Source organism: Podarcis tiliguerta, assembly GCF_965153285.1.
Source record: "Podarcis tiliguerta genome assembly, chromosome: 8".
Classification (NCBI taxonomy): domain Eukaryota; kingdom Metazoa; phylum Chordata; class Lepidosauria; order Squamata; family Lacertidae; genus Podarcis; species Podarcis tiliguerta.
Genome location: NC_139541.1, coordinates 70,991,334 through 71,009,316, shown reverse-complemented (window position 1 = coordinate 71,009,316; position 17,983 = coordinate 70,991,334). Strand labels below are relative to the sequence as shown.

The following is a 17,983-nucleotide window of genomic DNA, read 5'->3' as shown; positions in this document are numbered from 1 at the left end:
TCCGGCTGTGCTGGGTTTCGCCTCCCACCCTTTCCTGCTTCCACTGAGCATGCTCTACGTAAAATATTTGCTCGAGCTGGCAGCCTGTGGACGCTTAATCTGGGCGCGGGCCCCGCTGGACAGAGTCGCAGTTGCTTCCGCGTTAGCAGCCGTGGGGTGGCGGGTTCTGTGCGTGTATACTCGGAAAAGCAGTGTCCACTGCGTTAGGTGCGGGCTTGCTCCAACCCGCCATCCGTGACTAGCTCCCGGGATCTGGTACCCAGACGCTGTTTTAGTCTACTAAAATGGAGTTATCAGCGCAAAAGCCGTGTCTTGACCTAGTTTCCACAAATTAATCCGCTGTTACGTCGCGTGAGTCGTCAGCAAAACTCTTTTGTCCCAGACCGGAGCGGGGAGGGATCTCCCCAGAGACTCCTGAATGGCTGCAGGTTCTCCGTCCCTAATTTAAGGCCAGAGAGCGAGCATGATCCCATTCCGCTAAAAAGCGCGCGGGGTGGGTGTGTTAATGACGCAGAGAGGCGAGACTTGCTTCTTTTCTGCATGTTTACTTGGCAGTCGAGTCTGTTAAATTGTAATAAGCCCCTTTCCTAAGGAAGCGGGCGGGCGTGCCTGCCTTGTTAGGACTGCAGCTTTCCTTCGAGCGATCTCAGGCAGCTCAGATAGGAGATCCTATAGCTTGACATCCAGCGAGCCTGGCGATTCAGTTGTCAAAGGGCTACAAAACAACCAGCGGGGGGGGGGAGGCCTCTCTTGAGCCGTGGTAGGCCAGAAGAAGTCACGCGATTAAGACGCATTTACCAATAAAGGCTTCCGGGGGCGGGCTTACTCTCTTTGAGTGGCAGGAGGAAGGGAATTCTTGTTTGCTTGTTTTCAGGCATGGTGAGAGCCAAATTGTGAGCCGAGTGAGGAGGGAAACTCCATGCAAAATTGCATGTCAATCACGCGGGGCGGCGACGGAAATTTGCAAACGGCCAACAGCCCCGCTAACAGGAGATTGATGGAAGGGCTGGGGCCACCCTGTGGATATTGTGTTTAGCTGTGCCAATCCTTGATGCCAGAGTGAAACCTCATAACAGCTTGCTGCAAAGTAGACTAAAAGCAGCGCACAGTTAAATTATGGCATTTGCTCCCTCGGGAGGCAGTGATGGTCACGAACTTGGACTGCTTTAAAAGAGGACTGGACAAATTGCATAGGGTGGATGGATGTTAAGTGCATTAACTACTCAGCTGGCACTGTTATTTATTTATTTATTTATTTTTACCCCAGAGGGAGTGAGTCTGGCTTCTCCAGGTATGGAGTTCCAGAGTCTGGGAGCAGCCACTGATTACCCCATATATGTGTGTGTGTGTGTGTGTGTGTGCACATGACTTTTCTTAAGTGGAACTTGAGGCAAGGTACATAGAATATGCAGGTACAGTGGTACCTCGGGTTAAGTACGTAATTCGTTCCAGAGGTCCGTTCTTAACCTGAAACTGTTCTTAACCTGAAGCACCACTTTAGCTAATGGGGCCTCCCGCGGCCGCCGCGCCACCGTCGCGTGATTTCTGTTCTCATCCTGAAGCAAAGTTCTTAACCCGAGGTACTATTTCTGGGTTAGCGGAGTCTGTAACCTGAAGTGTATGTAACCCGAGGTACCGCTGTATTTTTCTTCCAGGCACAAACCTAGCTCCAGCCTTTCTTAGCTTAAGCAACCTTAGTGTAGGATTGGAGTTGGGGACATTAGGCCAATGGGGGTGGGGCACAGCTGTCAACTTTCAGATTTGAAAATAAGGGATCAGCAGCCTCACCTGTCCCGGGGACAGTCTACGGGATATCTAACAATCTGGGATAGCAGCGGGAAATGGCGCTGGAATAAGGGAATTTCCCTCCAAAAAAAGGGAAGATTGACAGCTAAGGGGTGGGGTGGGAGGGAAATGTGACCTTCTAGGTCTCCTATCTGACTCAAGCTAAGAGATATCGATTGGGGGAGCTTCTTAATTATTTTTCTCTGTTATTACGTGGTGTCAGAGCTGGCTCCTGGTCCCAGCTCACAAAGGACCAACGCTAGCCGGTAGTAAAGTATCAAAGTCTTTATTGAAGAATAGTTTCCATTTCCAAGCCTCAGCGTCCCAGCTCTACGTCTGGAGTCTAGACCGGCGAAGCTCCGTCTGAGTCTCCGCCCCCTGTACACCAGTTTAAGACTCTAATCTTACTCCACCTCTTCCTTCTCTCTCTCTTCCTCTGGGTCCTACTACCCCCCGGGGTCTCCTCCCTCCTGGACTCTTCCGACGCAGACGTTGACCCCTCTGACTCCTCCCCCTCTCTTCGGCGGGCTTTAGGACCTGGCTCCCTACCCGGGCTGCCCACCATGCCGCCCTCCTGTACATTTGAACTTGGCGCACGCGCACGTTTAACTTTCCTGATGACCGTTTCCTCGCTCCCTGACGAGGGTGTGGTCACTCCTGCCTCACGTTCTCCCGCTGCCCGCGCGCCACCTGATCCCGATGCCTGGGACTCCTCCCCCCTACTGCACTCTGGGGGGGACGCTGGTCCGGATTTCCAGCTGCTACTCTCTGAGTCCCCTCTGGCCCCTTCTTCCCGAGGTGTCCCCCTGGGCACTCCCCTTGCCCTGACTATGGGGGCCCCTTTCTGTGAATCCTCCGAGTCACTGGAGAGACTCAGAGACCTCGGATTGCTGTCATCGCTGACATTTCCCTCGGACTCCTCCCCCTCGCTCTCCATTTCCTCCCTCTCCTGTGACTCTGCTCCTGAACCCCTGACACGTGGTTATTATGGGAAGCTGTCTTACCGAGTCCGACCATTAGTCCCTTCTGACCCCTGGTCCTTCTGACCCCATTAGTCCCTTCTGACCCCTAGGGATGATGGGAGTTGTAGTCCAACAAAAGTCAAACAAGTTTTGAGAAACACTGCTCTAGGTCAGTATTGTCCACACTGACTGGCAGTAGCTCTTTGAGGACATTCACACCTTTACCTGGAGGCCTTCCCCGAGTGGGTCTCTCTTCCCTGCAGTTCAAGACTGACAGCCTTGTGACATCACCTGCTCTTTTTGGCTTGGATCCCTTCCAGTCGGGATTCAGGCCTCATCATGGGACTGAAACTGCCTTGGTCGCACTGGTTGATGATCTCCGGTGGGCTAGGGACAAAGGTGAGAGCTGTTTCCTAGTTCTGCTGGATCTCTCAGTGGCCTTTGACACCATCAACCATAACATCCTTCTGGACCATCTTGAGGGGCTGGGGTCTGGGGGCACTGTCATACAGTGGCTCCGCTCCTTCCTCCTGGGCCGTGTTCAGTGGTGGTGGGGGATGAGTGTTCAGACCCCTGGGCTCTCACTTGTGGGGTGCCTCAGGGTTCTGTCCTCTCCCCCATGCTTTTCAACATCTACATGCAGCCGCTGGGAGAGATCATCAGGGGGTTTGGGCTGGGTGTTCATCAATATGCGGATGATACCAGCTCTACCTCTCTTTCAAATCAGAACCAGTGAAGGCAGTGAAGGTCCTGTGTGAATGTTTGGAGGCGGTTGGAGGTTGGATGGTGGCTAACAGATTGAGGTTGAATCCTGACAAGACAGAAGTACTGTTTTTGGGGGACAGGAGGCGGGCAGGTGTGGAGGATTCCCTGGTCCTGAATGGGGTAACTGTGCCCCTGAAGGACCAGGTGCGTAGCCTGGGAGTCATTTTGGACTCACAGCTGTCCATGGAGGCAGAGATAAAATCCGTGTCTAGGGCAGCTGTTTACCAGCTCCATCTGGTACGCAGGCTGAGACCCTATCTGCCTGCGGACTGCCTCACCAGAATGGTGCATGCTTTGGTTATCTCCCGCTTGGACTACTGCAATGCGCTCTATGTGGGGCTACCTTTGAAGGTGACTCGGAAACTACAACTAATCGGGAACGCGGCAGCCAGACTTGTGACTGGGAGCGGCTGCTGAGACCATATAACACCGGTCTTGAAAGACCTACATTGGCTCCCAGTACGTTTCCGAGCACAATTCAAAGTGTTGGTGCTGACCTTTAAAGCCCTAAACGGCCTCAGTCCAGTATATCTGAAGGAGCGTCTCCACCCCCATCATTCTACCCGGACACTGAGGTCCAGCACCGAGGGCCTTCTGGCGGTTCCCTCACTGTGAGAAGCCAAGTTACAGGGAACCAGGCAGAGGGCCTTCTCGGTAGTGGCACCTGCCCTGTGGAATGCCCTCCCACCAGATGTCAAAGAGAAAAACAACTACCAGACTTTTAGAAGACATCTGAAGGCAGCCCTGTTTAGGGAAGCTTTTAATGTTTGATGTATTACAGTATTTTAATATTTTTTTGGAAGCTGCCCAGAGTGGCTGGGGAAGCCCAGCCAGATGGGCGGGGTATAAATAATAAATTATTATTATTATTATTATTATTATTATTAATTTGCATATCCTAATCTGCTCATGAGACTTCATGTTTCCTTGGTTCCATAGTAGTTCTGAGTTTCAGGTCCCTCATGAGAGCAGCTCCAAAGTGATTGCTTTGAATAATGTTTAGATCAGGGATGGAGAACATGTAGCTTTCCAGGTGTTGGACTGCAGCTCCATTCATCCCTGGCCGTTGGCTAAGCTTTGGGAGGTGATGGGAGTTGTAGTCCCAAAGTCTGGGTGGGTACCAGGCTGCGGAAGGCTGCCGTACGTTGTGGAAACAATTCCAGCAAAATAACTTCCCTTTCCGTCAGGAGTGAGCCAGCAGTAAATCACACTGGCAAGTTGGAGTTAACTCTTTATTAGCAAAAACATGATCTGCACAGGAGTGTCAGGCCTAATGAGCACAGCAACTCATCTCCTGCAGGTCTTGCTCTCCACGAAGCTGTTGCTGAGACTGAAGGTGCCCACATTCCCATAGCTGCCTAAGTCCCCCTCCTCTCTTCCCCAAGCAATTGGAGACTATGTATGTGCATCACCAATATTTCCTCTGCCCTTTTCATACCTCTCCTGGTTCTGGGAGACCAAAGGGGAGGGAAGTTTGTTGAAGCAGACCCATCTCTGCCTCTTGGCCTCTCTCCTGCCTCCTCTCCTGCTTCAGCTTCTGCCTCTCATTTTGTACTGCTCTCTGCCAAAGACTCCCCCTGCTCACTAAGCCCTGTTACCCCTTCAGCTTCCAACACCACCTCTTCCCAGTCTTCTCTCTCTTCTCCCTCTGACCACTCATCACTGTCCCACCACCGCTCCCCGGGCTCTGAGCCTACTTCCCTTGGTGGTTCCCAAGCCGGTTCCTCCCACCGATCCTTTGCACCCAACCAGTCTTTGACGCCATCCAGTTTTCCCCAGCAGAGCTTGTCTTGGGCTGTAACATCTTATTCCAAAGGCGAAAGCATCCTCTGCAGCCCATGCTGACCACTTTGCCAAACATTGTGGGCATCAGATCACTCCCATCTGCTACAGCTTGGAAACCACAGTGCGAATCTAGAAGGGATGCCCAACTTTGGTGGATACATGTAATCATTTGTATGACAATGAGGACAGAAGAACAAAGAGGATCTACTTTCCTGCCCACCCTCCCTCCCAGCACTTCTGAATTTTTTTATTTATTTTAAATGTTTGTTGCTTTTCTACAAAGCACTCTTGGTGGTGTGCAACAAAGCTAAACTAAAATGACCAACGAAAGAAATAGAAAACCATTTACAAAAAACAAAATCCAGCACAGCAAGGAAATTATTGGTAAGAGCTAGAGCAAAAAACCCCCAACACAAATCAGCAGATACTTTGTCTGTGGAGGGGTTGGAAAACAGGTTTCTCTTCATTTTCTAGTAAAACATGAATAGTTAAGAGAGTAAATAGATTAAAGAATCTTCTCTGGGAAGATTCTTCCACAATATAGGTTCTACCATTGAGAAGACCCTCCACCATTCAGTGAAGCCACACACCTTCCTAAAGGATGTTACAGTTGCTGAGGTTTCATAGAATTGTAGAGTTTGAGGAGACTCGAAGGGTCATCTAGGTGACAGGACCATCCAAGCTCTGCTTAAAAGCCTCAAATGAAGGAGAGTCCATAACCTCCTAAGGGAGACTCTTCCACTGGACCTGGACCTGAGAGCCAGGGTAGGAAGAAGTGAGAGGATGTTCTCCCTAAGGCATGCTAGGCTCAAGACTGCTTAGGGTTTAAAGGTACAGTGGTGCCCTGCAAGACGAATGCCTCGCAAGACGGAAAACCCGCTAGACGAAAGGGTTTTCCGTTTTTCAATGCGCTTCGCAGGATGAATTTCTCTATGGGCTTGCGTCGCAAGACGAAAATGTCTTGCGATTTTTTTCCGCTCCCCACCCCCTTTTTCTAAGGCACTAAGCTGCTAATAGCCTTTTAGCAGCTAATCCGCTAATCCCTTAAGCCTTTAATAGCCGCTAAACCGCTAATAGCGCTAATCTGCTAATAGGGTTGCTTCGCAAGACGAAAAAATCGCTAGACGAAGAGACTCGTGGAACGGATTCTTTTCGTCTTGCGAGGCACCACTGTACAGTGGTACCTCGGGTTAAGTACTTAATTCGTTCTGGAGGTCTGTTCTTAACCTGAAACTGTTCTTAACCTGAAGCACCACTTTAGCTAATGGGGCCTCCTGCTGCCACCGCACCACCGGTGTTCTGTTCTCATCCTGAAGCAAAGTTCTTAACCAAAGGTACTATTTCTGGGTTAGCGGAGTCTGTAGCCTGAAGCATATGTAACCTGAAGCATATGTAACCTGAGGTACCACTGTAATTACAACCACCTTGAATTCGGTCCAGTAGCTTGGTGGCATCCTGGACAGCTGTGGCAATACAAATACCTTCTTTTTGTGGTCTTTTCTGTTGGAACAATCAGGCCACAAAATTCTATACCAGCTGCCCATCTTCAAGGGCAGTCCCCACATAGAGCACATTGCAGTAGTCCAGTCTACAGATTGGTGTATTTTTACTTAGAAAGCAAGTGACTATTGGACAGCGTCTGCCCCTATCCCAATGACCTCAACACCAAAGCTCTACGGAGTGGAAGACAGAAAGCTTTTTTTTATTAATGTCCTCTCTAGGGAGTCACTCAGGTTGCAAGGTGGACATCTGCAGCTGTATGTGAAGTTTATTAGCTCAGCTGCTAGCCTCAGTTAGATGTTCAGAGCACCAATGCTGGGATGAAGGTGTTGGGTCTTTGAAACAAGTCTTAAAAATATGTCCTGCTTGGGGACTATTGCTAACATCTGGAATAGTGGTGGCCAACATGATGCCCTGCAGATGTTTCCATCCAAGCTGCAAGGGCTGATAGGAGCTCAATACCTGGAGAGCATCAGGTTGCCTTCCTTTGATCTAAAATGTCCAAGAGGACTAAAACTGCCCGTGGTGCGTGGGGCTCATGAACTGGAGGTTGATGGACTGCATTGGTGCTGAGCTTGGGACAGCTATTGGGGCAGGTTGGATGTTCCTGTGGCCTTTGCCGTCTTGCAGGAGGAAAGGCGGCTCGCCGGGAGCCGCCGCGGCAGCCACGCACGGCACGCTGGTGATGACCATGATGTCCGGCCGCAAGGTGGGGCTTGTTTCTTGTGGCGTGGGCAGCCCAGGAGCGCCGGCGAGGGACGCTTTGCTGGCGTAACTGAGAGCCAGTTGCTCCAGACGCCTCTTCTTGAAGAATGCCTGGGTGGTGGCGTGCAGCGGCTGGAGGAGGGGAGGGACCGGTTGCCCTGGGTGCAGGAAGAAATCGAAGCCAGAGCAGTCCGAGGGGTCGTACGCCAGCTGCCGGGAAGCCTCCCCCTTGCTGGGCCAGGCGAAAGGGAACGGGAGGGTGAAATCTTCCGTGAGCACCCGGATTGCAAAGTCATCCTCCTTGCCAAACTCTTTGTAGGCTCTCTGGATGCTGCGGAAATGGTCCTCCCACCTTTTCATGTCTCCGTCGTAGATATCTGGGAAGGAGCCCGGGAGAGTTTGGACCAGCCTCGGGGGGGATGAGGTGGTTGCTGCGGTGGAGCCAGGCAGGCTGTAGACAACTCCGGGAGAGGTGTTGTGCGGAGCCGCCTGGCTAAAGAGATGGGGCGACGGCAGAAGAGGTGGAGGAAGCAGGAAGTCTTGCGAGGGGTTCCCTCCCCCAGGCTTGGTACCACTTCCTGCAATGGGGAGGGGCTTGCCCTGTTGCAGCGGGGCAGGGAGACCTGGGATCCCTTCATCACCTGTGAGTGTACAACCCAAAGGGTCAGGATTGAACGGCAGCAAACCCACTCATTCGCTTGCTGGAGATGCTACTCTGAGTCTCTGGTGAGCAGGATGCCCGAGATACTACAGATATACTCCTTGGAGATCTCATTTGTGCTGCGATTTAGAGTAAGTATGAAACAGCGGAGAGCTCCTTTTCAACAGGAGAGATTGCCACTTTTGCTGATTTTCTCCATACTCCAGCACAAATGAGATAAGACACATGCACACACCCACAACTCTCTCCCTCAAGTCTAGAGGACTTGTTTGAGAGGAACATAGTGACGACCCAAAAGAATGACTAGTTTAACTAGTAAGCTAAACTGACCACCAGTAGACCTCCAGATAGATTTGGCAATAGTTTTGCAAAAAGAAGGAAAGGAAGATCTCTGTGGATGCAACCAGTGCTTTTTTTCTGGGGGTACGCAGGGGTACACATACTCCTAAACAATTTGTGAATCTAAGTTTGGCCTCATTGAGGGGCAGTATTTCAATATGAGTAGGAAAATGAGAGTACCCCTAAACATTTTAAAAGAAAAAAAAGCACTGGATGCAATATATCTCCACACAAAGCTTTTTCAGTAGTGGCACCTATTCAACCCAACAGTTATTCCTCTCCCCACCCCTTTCCAATAAAATTTACTGATAGGTCCAAAACCTTTTCATTTACCAAGGCTTTTTAAAGGTGAACTGGATGAATGATAGGCCTTTTCTTACTGGTTTTCTTCTTGTGCTTTATCCTTGAATTATTCGGAGTGTGTTTTATTTTTTTTAGGCAGGGTGATTTTTGGGGGGAGGGGTGCATTGATGTGCATAGCTGAGGTCAATCCTATTGGGCCACGCAGTTTGTTAAGGATACTAATAAGCCAGCCAACCAGCCATTCGTTCAAACTTGACCTTGAGAGAGTCAAGATGTGTAAGCTTGGAAGTGGGCTTGGCAAATGAAAGCAGGGGGGAAGATGATGGCCGTCAAAAATAAAGGGATGGATGTATAAAGGAACTGAGAGAATGTGACAGATGGAGAGTGACCGATAGGCAGCGAAGAAGCTGATGAGAAAAGTGGAAAACTTTGACAGTGTACATGGGTCCAGTTTTCTTATGAGTGGCATTGATTTGTGGAGTCCATCAGCCTTTGCAGGCCTGGACCATTCCAGATGTTTTGGGCTGCCACTGGAGCTGCTGGGAGTTGTTGACCAAAACCATCTGCAAAGCTCCAGGTTGGCAAAAGCAGGTCTCCATCATTCCTCTATATTTCATTTCAGCTACTAGTTCTCCTTGTAGATCACATAGTGTTCAACCAGGCCCTTTCTTCTCAAAGTGCTCCACCAAGGGCTTCCATTTTGAGAGCCACCACACCTTCCTCTGGGTTGCCCGTTTAGAGTCAGCCAGCACAATTTAGGAGGCTGAACTGGGCCATGGAACTCCCAGTTCCCAGTCTCAACTCTGCACCCTTCTGTTTTGTTTTTCCTACAACTAGTTAGGCTCTTTCTTTCCCTCCCAGACCCTGCAATGTTCTTCCCAGATCCATCACCTGAAGGCCTAGGTGGGTTATCCAAAGTCTCTGGAACTAAGGAAGCCATTGTAACTCATGAGAGGTGGATACGGAAAGGGGTTGGGGGAACAATTGTTGACTATAGTCGCCTAGGAGACTACAATGGCTCTGTGATGACATCACAACAGATGAATGGGGACGAAGGGGGGCAGCATAGTGATGCAAACAATGAGTGCTGAATAGGGGGGAAATGGCTCTTTGTTTTATTCTGGTGGTGAGGAAATAAAAAATATTGAGGGCTGTTGATGCGTGGGGCATGGGCGGGTGGAGGAATTAACTAAGGGGCGCACGCAAGTGTTAATTTTATTATATTATTTAATTTATAACAATATTTATTAGCCACCAACTCATAAAAAGAAAACGTGGCTGGGCACCATGAAACTATGACAACGTCTTAAAATAAAGAACAAATGACCAACACTGAACTGGATTTATTATCTTAATTGTGTCTATATAAACAATAATGGATATTATCCCTGCAGTCTTCCTGAACCTCGTACCCTCAAGATGTTTGGACTAGAACTTCCAGCATCCCAGACTGGGCACCGGCATGAGAGTCTGGGGCATATTCTAATTGTTCTCTAGCTGGAGGGGAAGAAAAGGGTGGAGGAGGAACTAGAATAAGATAAAGGGTATTTCCAAGCCCTTCTCAGTACCCTGCAGTCAACTAAAGACAACCAAACATGTCCTGTCTGCCCCCCCCCCCCTCACTGCCAAGGGAAAATAAAAAAATGAATAGAAAGAGAACCTACCCAAGTTATGCTGACACAAAAACCTCCCACATACACTAAGTAAAATAATACAGGTTTACTATCCCTCTCCCCCCCCCCCCCACCTCTCTTCTCCCCAAACCTTATATTGTTGTTATGGTAAAATCTGGATGCGAGGCTGCTCTGCCACCCAGCTCGTCAGACTAAGTCCGCGGGTCCCTGCGGAGGAAAATGAGTTCAGCCGGAGACAGGAGCAAACTGCAGAAGATCCAGGTTTATGGCGCAACAGGTTCAAGGCGAGGTTGAACAGCGAGAAAGGGGTGACATGAACTTTTGAAACTTCCCTCCATGTCCCAGAATACAGTGCAAAATACATCCCAGTTACATCATGAATACATTAAGAAGAGGTTGGGTTACACAGAATTAACATATGGAGGAGGGAGGGGGAATATGCAGAGCTGGAGATATGCGCAGATAAGCACATCCTGAGTACCGGTGATGAGAAGACAATGGTCCATGTATGCATAGTCTGCCACCTGGCATTGCCCAGAGGAAAGGCTTGGCAGAGTGATTTGACAGGATTAGGGTCTTGACACCTTGCTTGAGGGATTATGGAGGACAGGGGAGGTGTCATGGAGTCCTAAAGAAATTGAGCAAATTGGCACGTTGATTTTCTATGAATTTTATAGATTTTAGTCCCTTTTGACATTGACAATTGGAAATAAATGGATATATTGTAGCGAAGAAGGAGGTGAAGAAGACATGCCCCCCCCCTTCCGTATCACTGTACACAACATTGAAATCTCACCTGGCATCACCATGACCTGTGCCTGACAGCATAACATTTGTTTTCATTGTTAAAGGTAAAGGACCCCTGGATGGTTAAGTCCAGTCAAAGGTGGCTATGGGGTTGCAGCGCTCATCTCGCTTTCAGGCCGAGGGAGCCGGCGTTTGTCCACAGACAGTTTTCTGGGTCATGTGGCCAGCATGACTAAACTACTTCTGGTGCAACAGGACACTGTGATGGAAACCAGAGCGCACGGAAACACCGTTTGCCTTCCTGACGCAGTGGTACCTATTTATCTACTTGCATGGTGTGCTTTCGAACTGCTAGGTTGGCAGGAGCTGGGACAGAGCAACAGGAGCTCACCCCATCGCAGGGATTTGAACCGCTGATCTTCCCATCAGCAAGCCCAAGAGGCTCAGTGGTTTACATCGCAGCGGCACCTGCATCCCAATTGCTTTTCATGGAGGTTGAGTTAAAATGATCCTGTAGAACGGAGAAACTTTTCTGACTCCGGCATCACCTTTAGTTCCATCATTTAACATGGGACCCAGCTTTTTTTTAAAAAAAATGTGTGCCTTTTCTCTCCTGTTTCTCTCCCTTTAGAGGAGGGGCCATACCTAGGATGTAGAGCATCTGCTTTGCATGCTAAAGAGCCCAGGTAAAACCTGGCAATCTCCAACCTCTGGAAAGAGTTTTATCCAAAACCTTTTAAAGTTGCTGGTCCAACACAGTTTATGCTGGCTTCTTAAATTCCCTTCCTTGCCAGCTGTGGACACCGCACAAGCACGTTGCTGTGCTGTTATAGACCCTTTCCCCCTGAAATATTCATGCCTCCTTTTCTTGATTACATCTCTGAACCATCAAAAAATAAATAAAACGTCAATTGAAGACCAATGACTTACAAGAACAAGTAGCAGCTTGCGATTCTATCCACTAGGTGGCAGTCATAGACCTCTATTTTGCCTCTCCTTTGAGAGTGCTCGATTTATAAAGTGAGACTGACAGCTCCGTTGTCCAAATATGAGACATGTATTTAAATTTGCTCTGTTTCCCAAGCAAAAAGGTGTTGTAAATAAAACTGTCCCTTCTCTTCTAAATCAGGCTTTTATGTCTGGTGGGAAAAGTCATTTTTTTAAAAAAATGCCATGTAATATAAATTTAAGCACAACTCATTGTTCGACTCACACTGGGGTAGCATGCAGCCAAGAGTGACTTACAGGAGATGAGGAGGTGAGGCTGGGACGGTGGTTTTCAGCAACTCTGAGATGCCCAGGGTGGCTTGAGTAACAGAGCTGCAGGTGTTGTGGCGGTAGTTTAGACCAGCGGTTGCTAAAGGGGGCGGGACCACTCCCTGGGGGGTGCATTAAAAGGACAAGGGGTGGAAATCTTGAGAGAACAGCTGCTGCCAGCAGGGTTCTCAAAATTTAGCAGGCAGAAGGGTGGTGCTGTGGTCTAAACCACTGAGCTTCTTGGACTTGCCAGTCAGGTCGGCAGTTCAAATCCCTGGGACGGGGTGAGCTCCCGTTGCTCTGTCCCAGCTCCTGCCAACCTAGCAGCTCAAAAGCACACCAGTGCAAGTAAATAAACAGGTACTGCTGCAGCGGGAAGGTAAATGGCATTTCCGTGCACCACTGGGATGAGAGAGTTTGGAATTGGCGGGTTCTTGGTTGGGCGTTTCTGGCTGAGCCAGGGCTGCGCCAGCAAAAGCCCCTCCCCTTGGCTGAGCCAGAGATCTGCTGGCATAACTCCTTCATCCTAGATCAGAACAGAAGCCGGTATAAGGCCCCAAAGGGGGCATCCTGGCGCGTGTAGTGGAGGTGGCCCAAGGACAGGAGAATCTTACACCTGTTCCAACCCTACCAGCTTGATTATGTGACCTGCCAAACCAAAGAAATGCTGCTTCAGTGTAAATCAAGCTCCTCATGAACAGAGTTTGGAATTGGAGTTAAGTTAACCCAACACGACACAGCAGCAGCAAAAGTTGTGCCAGCTTTCTATTGTTAGGATTGTTCTGTGAATATTTAAAGGAATGTATTTGGCCTGGCTTTTTGCTGATGGTGGCATTGTGTGAACACTGCGGGGGGTGGGACCTGTGTACAGGAGTACAGTTGTACCTTGGTTCATGAATGCCTTGCGACTCAAACATTTTGGCTCCCTAATGTCGCAAACCCAGAAGTGAGTGTTCCGGTTTGCGAACGTTCTTTGGAACCCGAACATCTGACGCGGCAGAAGCTCCTGCGGCCAATCGGAAGCTGCGCCTTGGTTTTTGAATGTTTTCGGAAGTCGAACGGATTTCTGGAACGGATTCCATTTGAGAACCAAGGTATGGCTGTAGTGGGAATTCCACGATCAAATCACACCTGGAAGCACCCATAGTCTTCAAGAAACCACAAGACCCCATTGCACTAACTTCCAGATGGTGGACACTAGCTTTTAATTTAGCTAACTAACTAACTAACTAACTAACTAACTAAGTAGATACTGCAAATCTTAAAATTGCTCATCCCTGGATTAGATTAGACTAGGCCTGTGAGTTATTTTGTTAGCTAATAAATGAGCACGGTTGTGCAGGCATGTGTGCAAAAAATTTGGCCGATACTGCAGTTCTTTTGAATGGGTCCAGTATTAAGAGTTTCCAATCTGGAACCAATCCCAGGCGGTGTCCTTTTAAAAGAAGGTTGGTTTTCAAGTCTTAGTGGCTGATAAGGTCTAGTTTCATTCCAGGAAGAAAAGCCACTGCTGATTTCTGCAGATGGCATCTCTGATAAGCACATACAAGGTCAGTTACCCAGATTCCACCCCTGCTTAGTTGGCACGGCTACCTAGAGTCCGCTGAAGCCATCAGCATTCAGTGGAACAGGCCCTGTTACAGGTGTCACATAATACTTTTCCCGCTTTTGTAAAGAAATAATCGAATCATAGAACTGTAGAGTTGGAAGGGAGCTTGAGGATCACTTAGTCCAACCCGCTGTAATGCGGGTGTTGCTGTGGTCTAAACCAATGAGCCTCTTGGGCTTGCCGATCAGAAGGTCAGCAGTTCGAATCCCCACGATGGATTGAGCTCCCGTTGCTCTGTCCCAGCTCCTGCCAACCTAGCATTTCGAAAGCACACACCAGTGCAAGTAGGTAAATAGCTACCACTCCGGCTGGAAGGTAAATGGTGTTTCCATGCACTCTGGTTTCCATCACATTGTTTCATTGTGCCAGAAGCAATTTAGTCATGCTGGCCACATGACCTGGAAAGCTGTCTGCAGACAAACGCCGGATCCCTCGGCCTGAAAATGAGATGAGCGCACAGCCCCAGTCACCTTTGACTGGACTTAACCGTCCAGGGGTCCTTTACCTTTTTTACCTATGTAGCAATGCAAAAATATGCAGCTGTCTCATATGGGGATCAAACCTGCAACTGAACTTTCCGTGTGGTAGCACCTAATTCATACTATGATAATCATAGAATCATAGAGTTGGATTGGACCAAGTGGATCAACTAGACCAAACCCCTGCAATGTAGGGTTTTTTTGCCCAATGTGGGGCTCAAACCCACAACCCTGAGATTAAGAGCCTTATGCTCTACCAAAACAATACAAGACATCCTTTGAAACTCACTCTTCTCTTAATAAACTTGTGTGGAGCGTGGAATCTCAGCCAGCTTGGATTAATCTCAAATTTCTTTTAGAGAACCAAATTTCTGTTAGTTATGTATGCAGTTGGCTTTCCTTCTTTTTCCTTTGTCTTCAGACTGCCAGTCTTTGTGCAAGAGGGATTTCAGGGCATACCAGAAAGTTACTTTTGCACAATTAAAGTGCATTACAGCACTCTGTTACCCTAGCACAAGAAATCCACTTCAAAACAAAACAAAAACCCAGTCATTTTATGGTAAGGAAAGTGTGAACTAAACAAAGGATTTGCAGGAAGATGTATAAACTCCACAGAAGCAAATTATTGTAGTATCGCCCCACAAACAAATGAGAATGAATGCTCAAGGAAGACCAGACATAACGGGGGCGGCATATCCTGTTTCACCACTTGAGGTGGAACAGGAAGTGCCATCCTAACCTGCCGCCATCACACTTCCTGTGCCGCCGCTGCCATCGGTGTTGAAGTGGTGTCGGCACTGGTGCCGATTTCCAGTGAGATCTCGCAAAATCTCATGAGACTTTGCCAAACTCTCATGGGATATTGTGGAGTGCATGAGATCTCACAAGATCTTTGTGAGATCTTGCTGGAAATCAGTGTGGCTTTTCTGCGAGTGGTAGAGGAGGCAGGGTGTGTTGTGCCTTGGGGGCCCTGTTTTGGGGGGCTTCCAATGCCCATAGCGGCTACCTCACCCCATTTCACGGGTGGGCCAGTCCTGTGACATAGTGTAAGCTTTGTGCAAGTTTCCATACAGAATTCAAAGTGCTGGTTATGACCTATAAAGCCCTATATGGCTTGGGCCCAGGCTGCCGAAAATAATCCTAAATTCTGAGTGCAATGTCAATAATAAAGGGTTTCCAATAACCCTTAAAGTTTCTGTCTGAGGTTTTCAGTAAACTAATAACTTCACCAAACTAAGTCATTTATCTTGCTAATCATAAGCTTGGTCGAGTTTGCAGTTTTTATGTTGTTGCAAGTATTAGGTAAGGTAAAAGTAAATGACCCCTGGATGGTTAAGTCCAGTAAAAGGCAACTATGGGGTGCAGTGCCCACCTCGCTTCAGGCCAAGGGAGCCGGCGTTTGTCCACAGACAGCTTTCTGGGTTATGTGGCCACAATGACTAAGCTGCTTCTGGTGCAATGGAAAACCGTAACGGAAACCAGAGCGCATGGAAATGCTGTTTTCCTTCCTGCCCCAGTGGTACCTATTTATCTATTTGCACTGGCATGCTTTTGAACTGCTAAATTGGTAGGAGCTGGGACAGAACAGCGGCAGCTCACCCCCTCTCAGGGATTTGAACCACTGACCTTCTGACTGGAAGCCCAAGAGGCTCTGTGGTTTACCCCACAACGCCACCTGCATCCCTTTTGCAGGTACTATGCTGTGGTTAAAATGAATTAAATATGGTCTTGAGAATCAACAAAACGTATCTGTCCCACATAATGAAGTCAAAATATTAAGGGATCCAAATGTTGAAGAGATATTAATATTCCATTACAGAGGTGTTTAAGAGTCCACGTAGCAGTTGGCTCTGGAAGCAGGGTGTCCTTTCCGCAAGAGTGTCCCTGTGATGAATCAGTTCCTCTGACCTTTCCTTCCAGATAAGGTAATTTGGCGACACTCTCAATGGGCGCTTTAAGTTTGGGCAGTGTGGCTTGTGGTGATGGGTCAATAAATAGCAGCTTCCGAGCCACAGTTCACAACTTTGAACGATTTCGCACCCGGGACGGAAACCTGATCCCGGGCTAAAATGAAGCTCCCGGTTGTAGCTGCCGTTCTTTTAATCTCTGCACTTTGTGCAAGAGAAACGGATGCACAGGTGAGATGGAAACGGACTTCTAGTAGAAATGCATCAGCTTTTAATTGGATGCTAGTGGGGGGAGGTTGGGGGGGGGGACCTAAACCAATGTGAATCTAAAGTGTCATGTTATTTATTGACCAGAAGCCCCATACCCAGCATTGCTCGGGAATTATCAAAAACAATTTTTTTAAAAATAAAAATTGGAACTAGTGGTTAAAATCAGGACAGTTTTTAAAGGTTCAGTTTGCCCTCTTGATTCAAAATGTCATCTGGTCCAAACATAGATGACAACCTGCTCCTTCATCTCAGGAACCATCATGCAAGATTTAGTTATGGTAGCATATGAAGTGTCCAAATGCATAGCGAACAAACAGTTTTCCAAAATAATTAATAGATACCTGTGCTTGCCTTCAGTGATGGAAGTCAAGGCACTGTTTATAAAAACCAGAGAGTTTTGAAAGGGCATCTTGCTTATAAGAAGAAGCAGTGGGGGCCACAGTGGTAACTGTGTTAGTTGACTTATCTCAGTTTCTCATTTCTCTTTAGCTCTGTTCTCCAAGTAGATTGCATTAAAGAAAAATGTAATTCTGAATATTCATCAGCATTTCATTATGAATTTCTAAATTTTACATGTTTGCAAGCAATTTCCCCTAATATACACATTTCTGCAAGGCAGCAATACATTTTGTATGCTATTTTCACTAATGCTCACACTTTACCCTGGTATTGTGCGTGCATGTTTGTACACATTACCTGGCTGGTAATTTGGAAGGGTGACTGCATTTCACTTTGCGCATTGTTTTGGAAAGGGCAGATTAGGATGGTTTGCTTTTAAATACAACCAATTTGAATTTCGTTGCCACTCCTTGCAACATGGAAGGTAACTGACTGAAGTGGGGAGCTTTGGGTTAAAACCTTGTTTTCCCGTATGTTAATGTCTCCCGATTGTGGAGGGGGCTTGAGTCCACATACAGTGCTTCCAGAGAACGCAACAAACCCTTTTGTACTCAGATATAAGAGAGTAACTAAGGCAGAACTCCTATGCGCACTTACCAGGGCGTAAGTCCCATTGAACTCCATGGAAGTTACTTTTGACTCTGAATAGGAATGAATAGGATCGTACTGTGAATCCAGCTTGCAAATAATGGCTTATGTCACAGAGTCTATTTCAAATTAAATTCATGGAAACTAACAGCATCGTTTCAATTGTTTTGTTATAGCAGTGGAATCCTGGTTTTGGTGCCTCCGTAAGTACGACACATTTTGTCCATCTGCTTTTGTTATGCTTTCTCTCAAAAAGGATGCTACGTGAGTAGGATCTGTGACAAAACA

General features: G+C 48.0%; 2 protein-coding genes across 4 annotated transcripts in view; one reads left to right on the top strand and one right to left on the bottom strand.

Annotated features, from left to right (window-relative positions):
- Positions 1-6,978: 6,978 nt before the first annotated feature.
- On the bottom strand, positions 6,979-9,883 carry LOC310684582 (uncharacterized protein C8orf90 homolog). Its single transcript, XM_083455935.1, has 2 exons — positions 9,697-9,883; positions 6,979-8,143 (listed from the first exon to the last, which is right to left on the bottom strand). Exons 1-2 carry the CDS (start codon positions 9,743-9,745, stop codon positions 7,308-7,310), a joined length of 885 nt encoding a protein of 294 aa, XP_083312061.1. The 5' UTR covers positions 9,746-9,883; the 3' UTR covers positions 6,979-7,307.
- Positions 9,884-16,534: 6,651 nt separating this feature from the next.
- LOC310684726 (uncharacterized protein) overlaps positions 16,535-17,983 on the top strand; it is a 58,972-nt gene continuing 57,523 nt past the window's right edge. For all 3 annotated transcript variants that reach the window (XM_083456217.1, XM_083456216.1, XM_083456215.1), the window contains exons 1-2: positions 16,535-16,669; positions 17,875-17,898. In XM_083456217.1, coding sequence (XP_083312343.1) covers positions 16,601-16,669; positions 17,875-17,898 — 93 coding nt within the window. In that variant the 5' untranslated portion in view covers positions 16,535-16,600. The remainder of the gene's footprint in view (positions 16,670-17,874; positions 17,899-17,983) is intronic.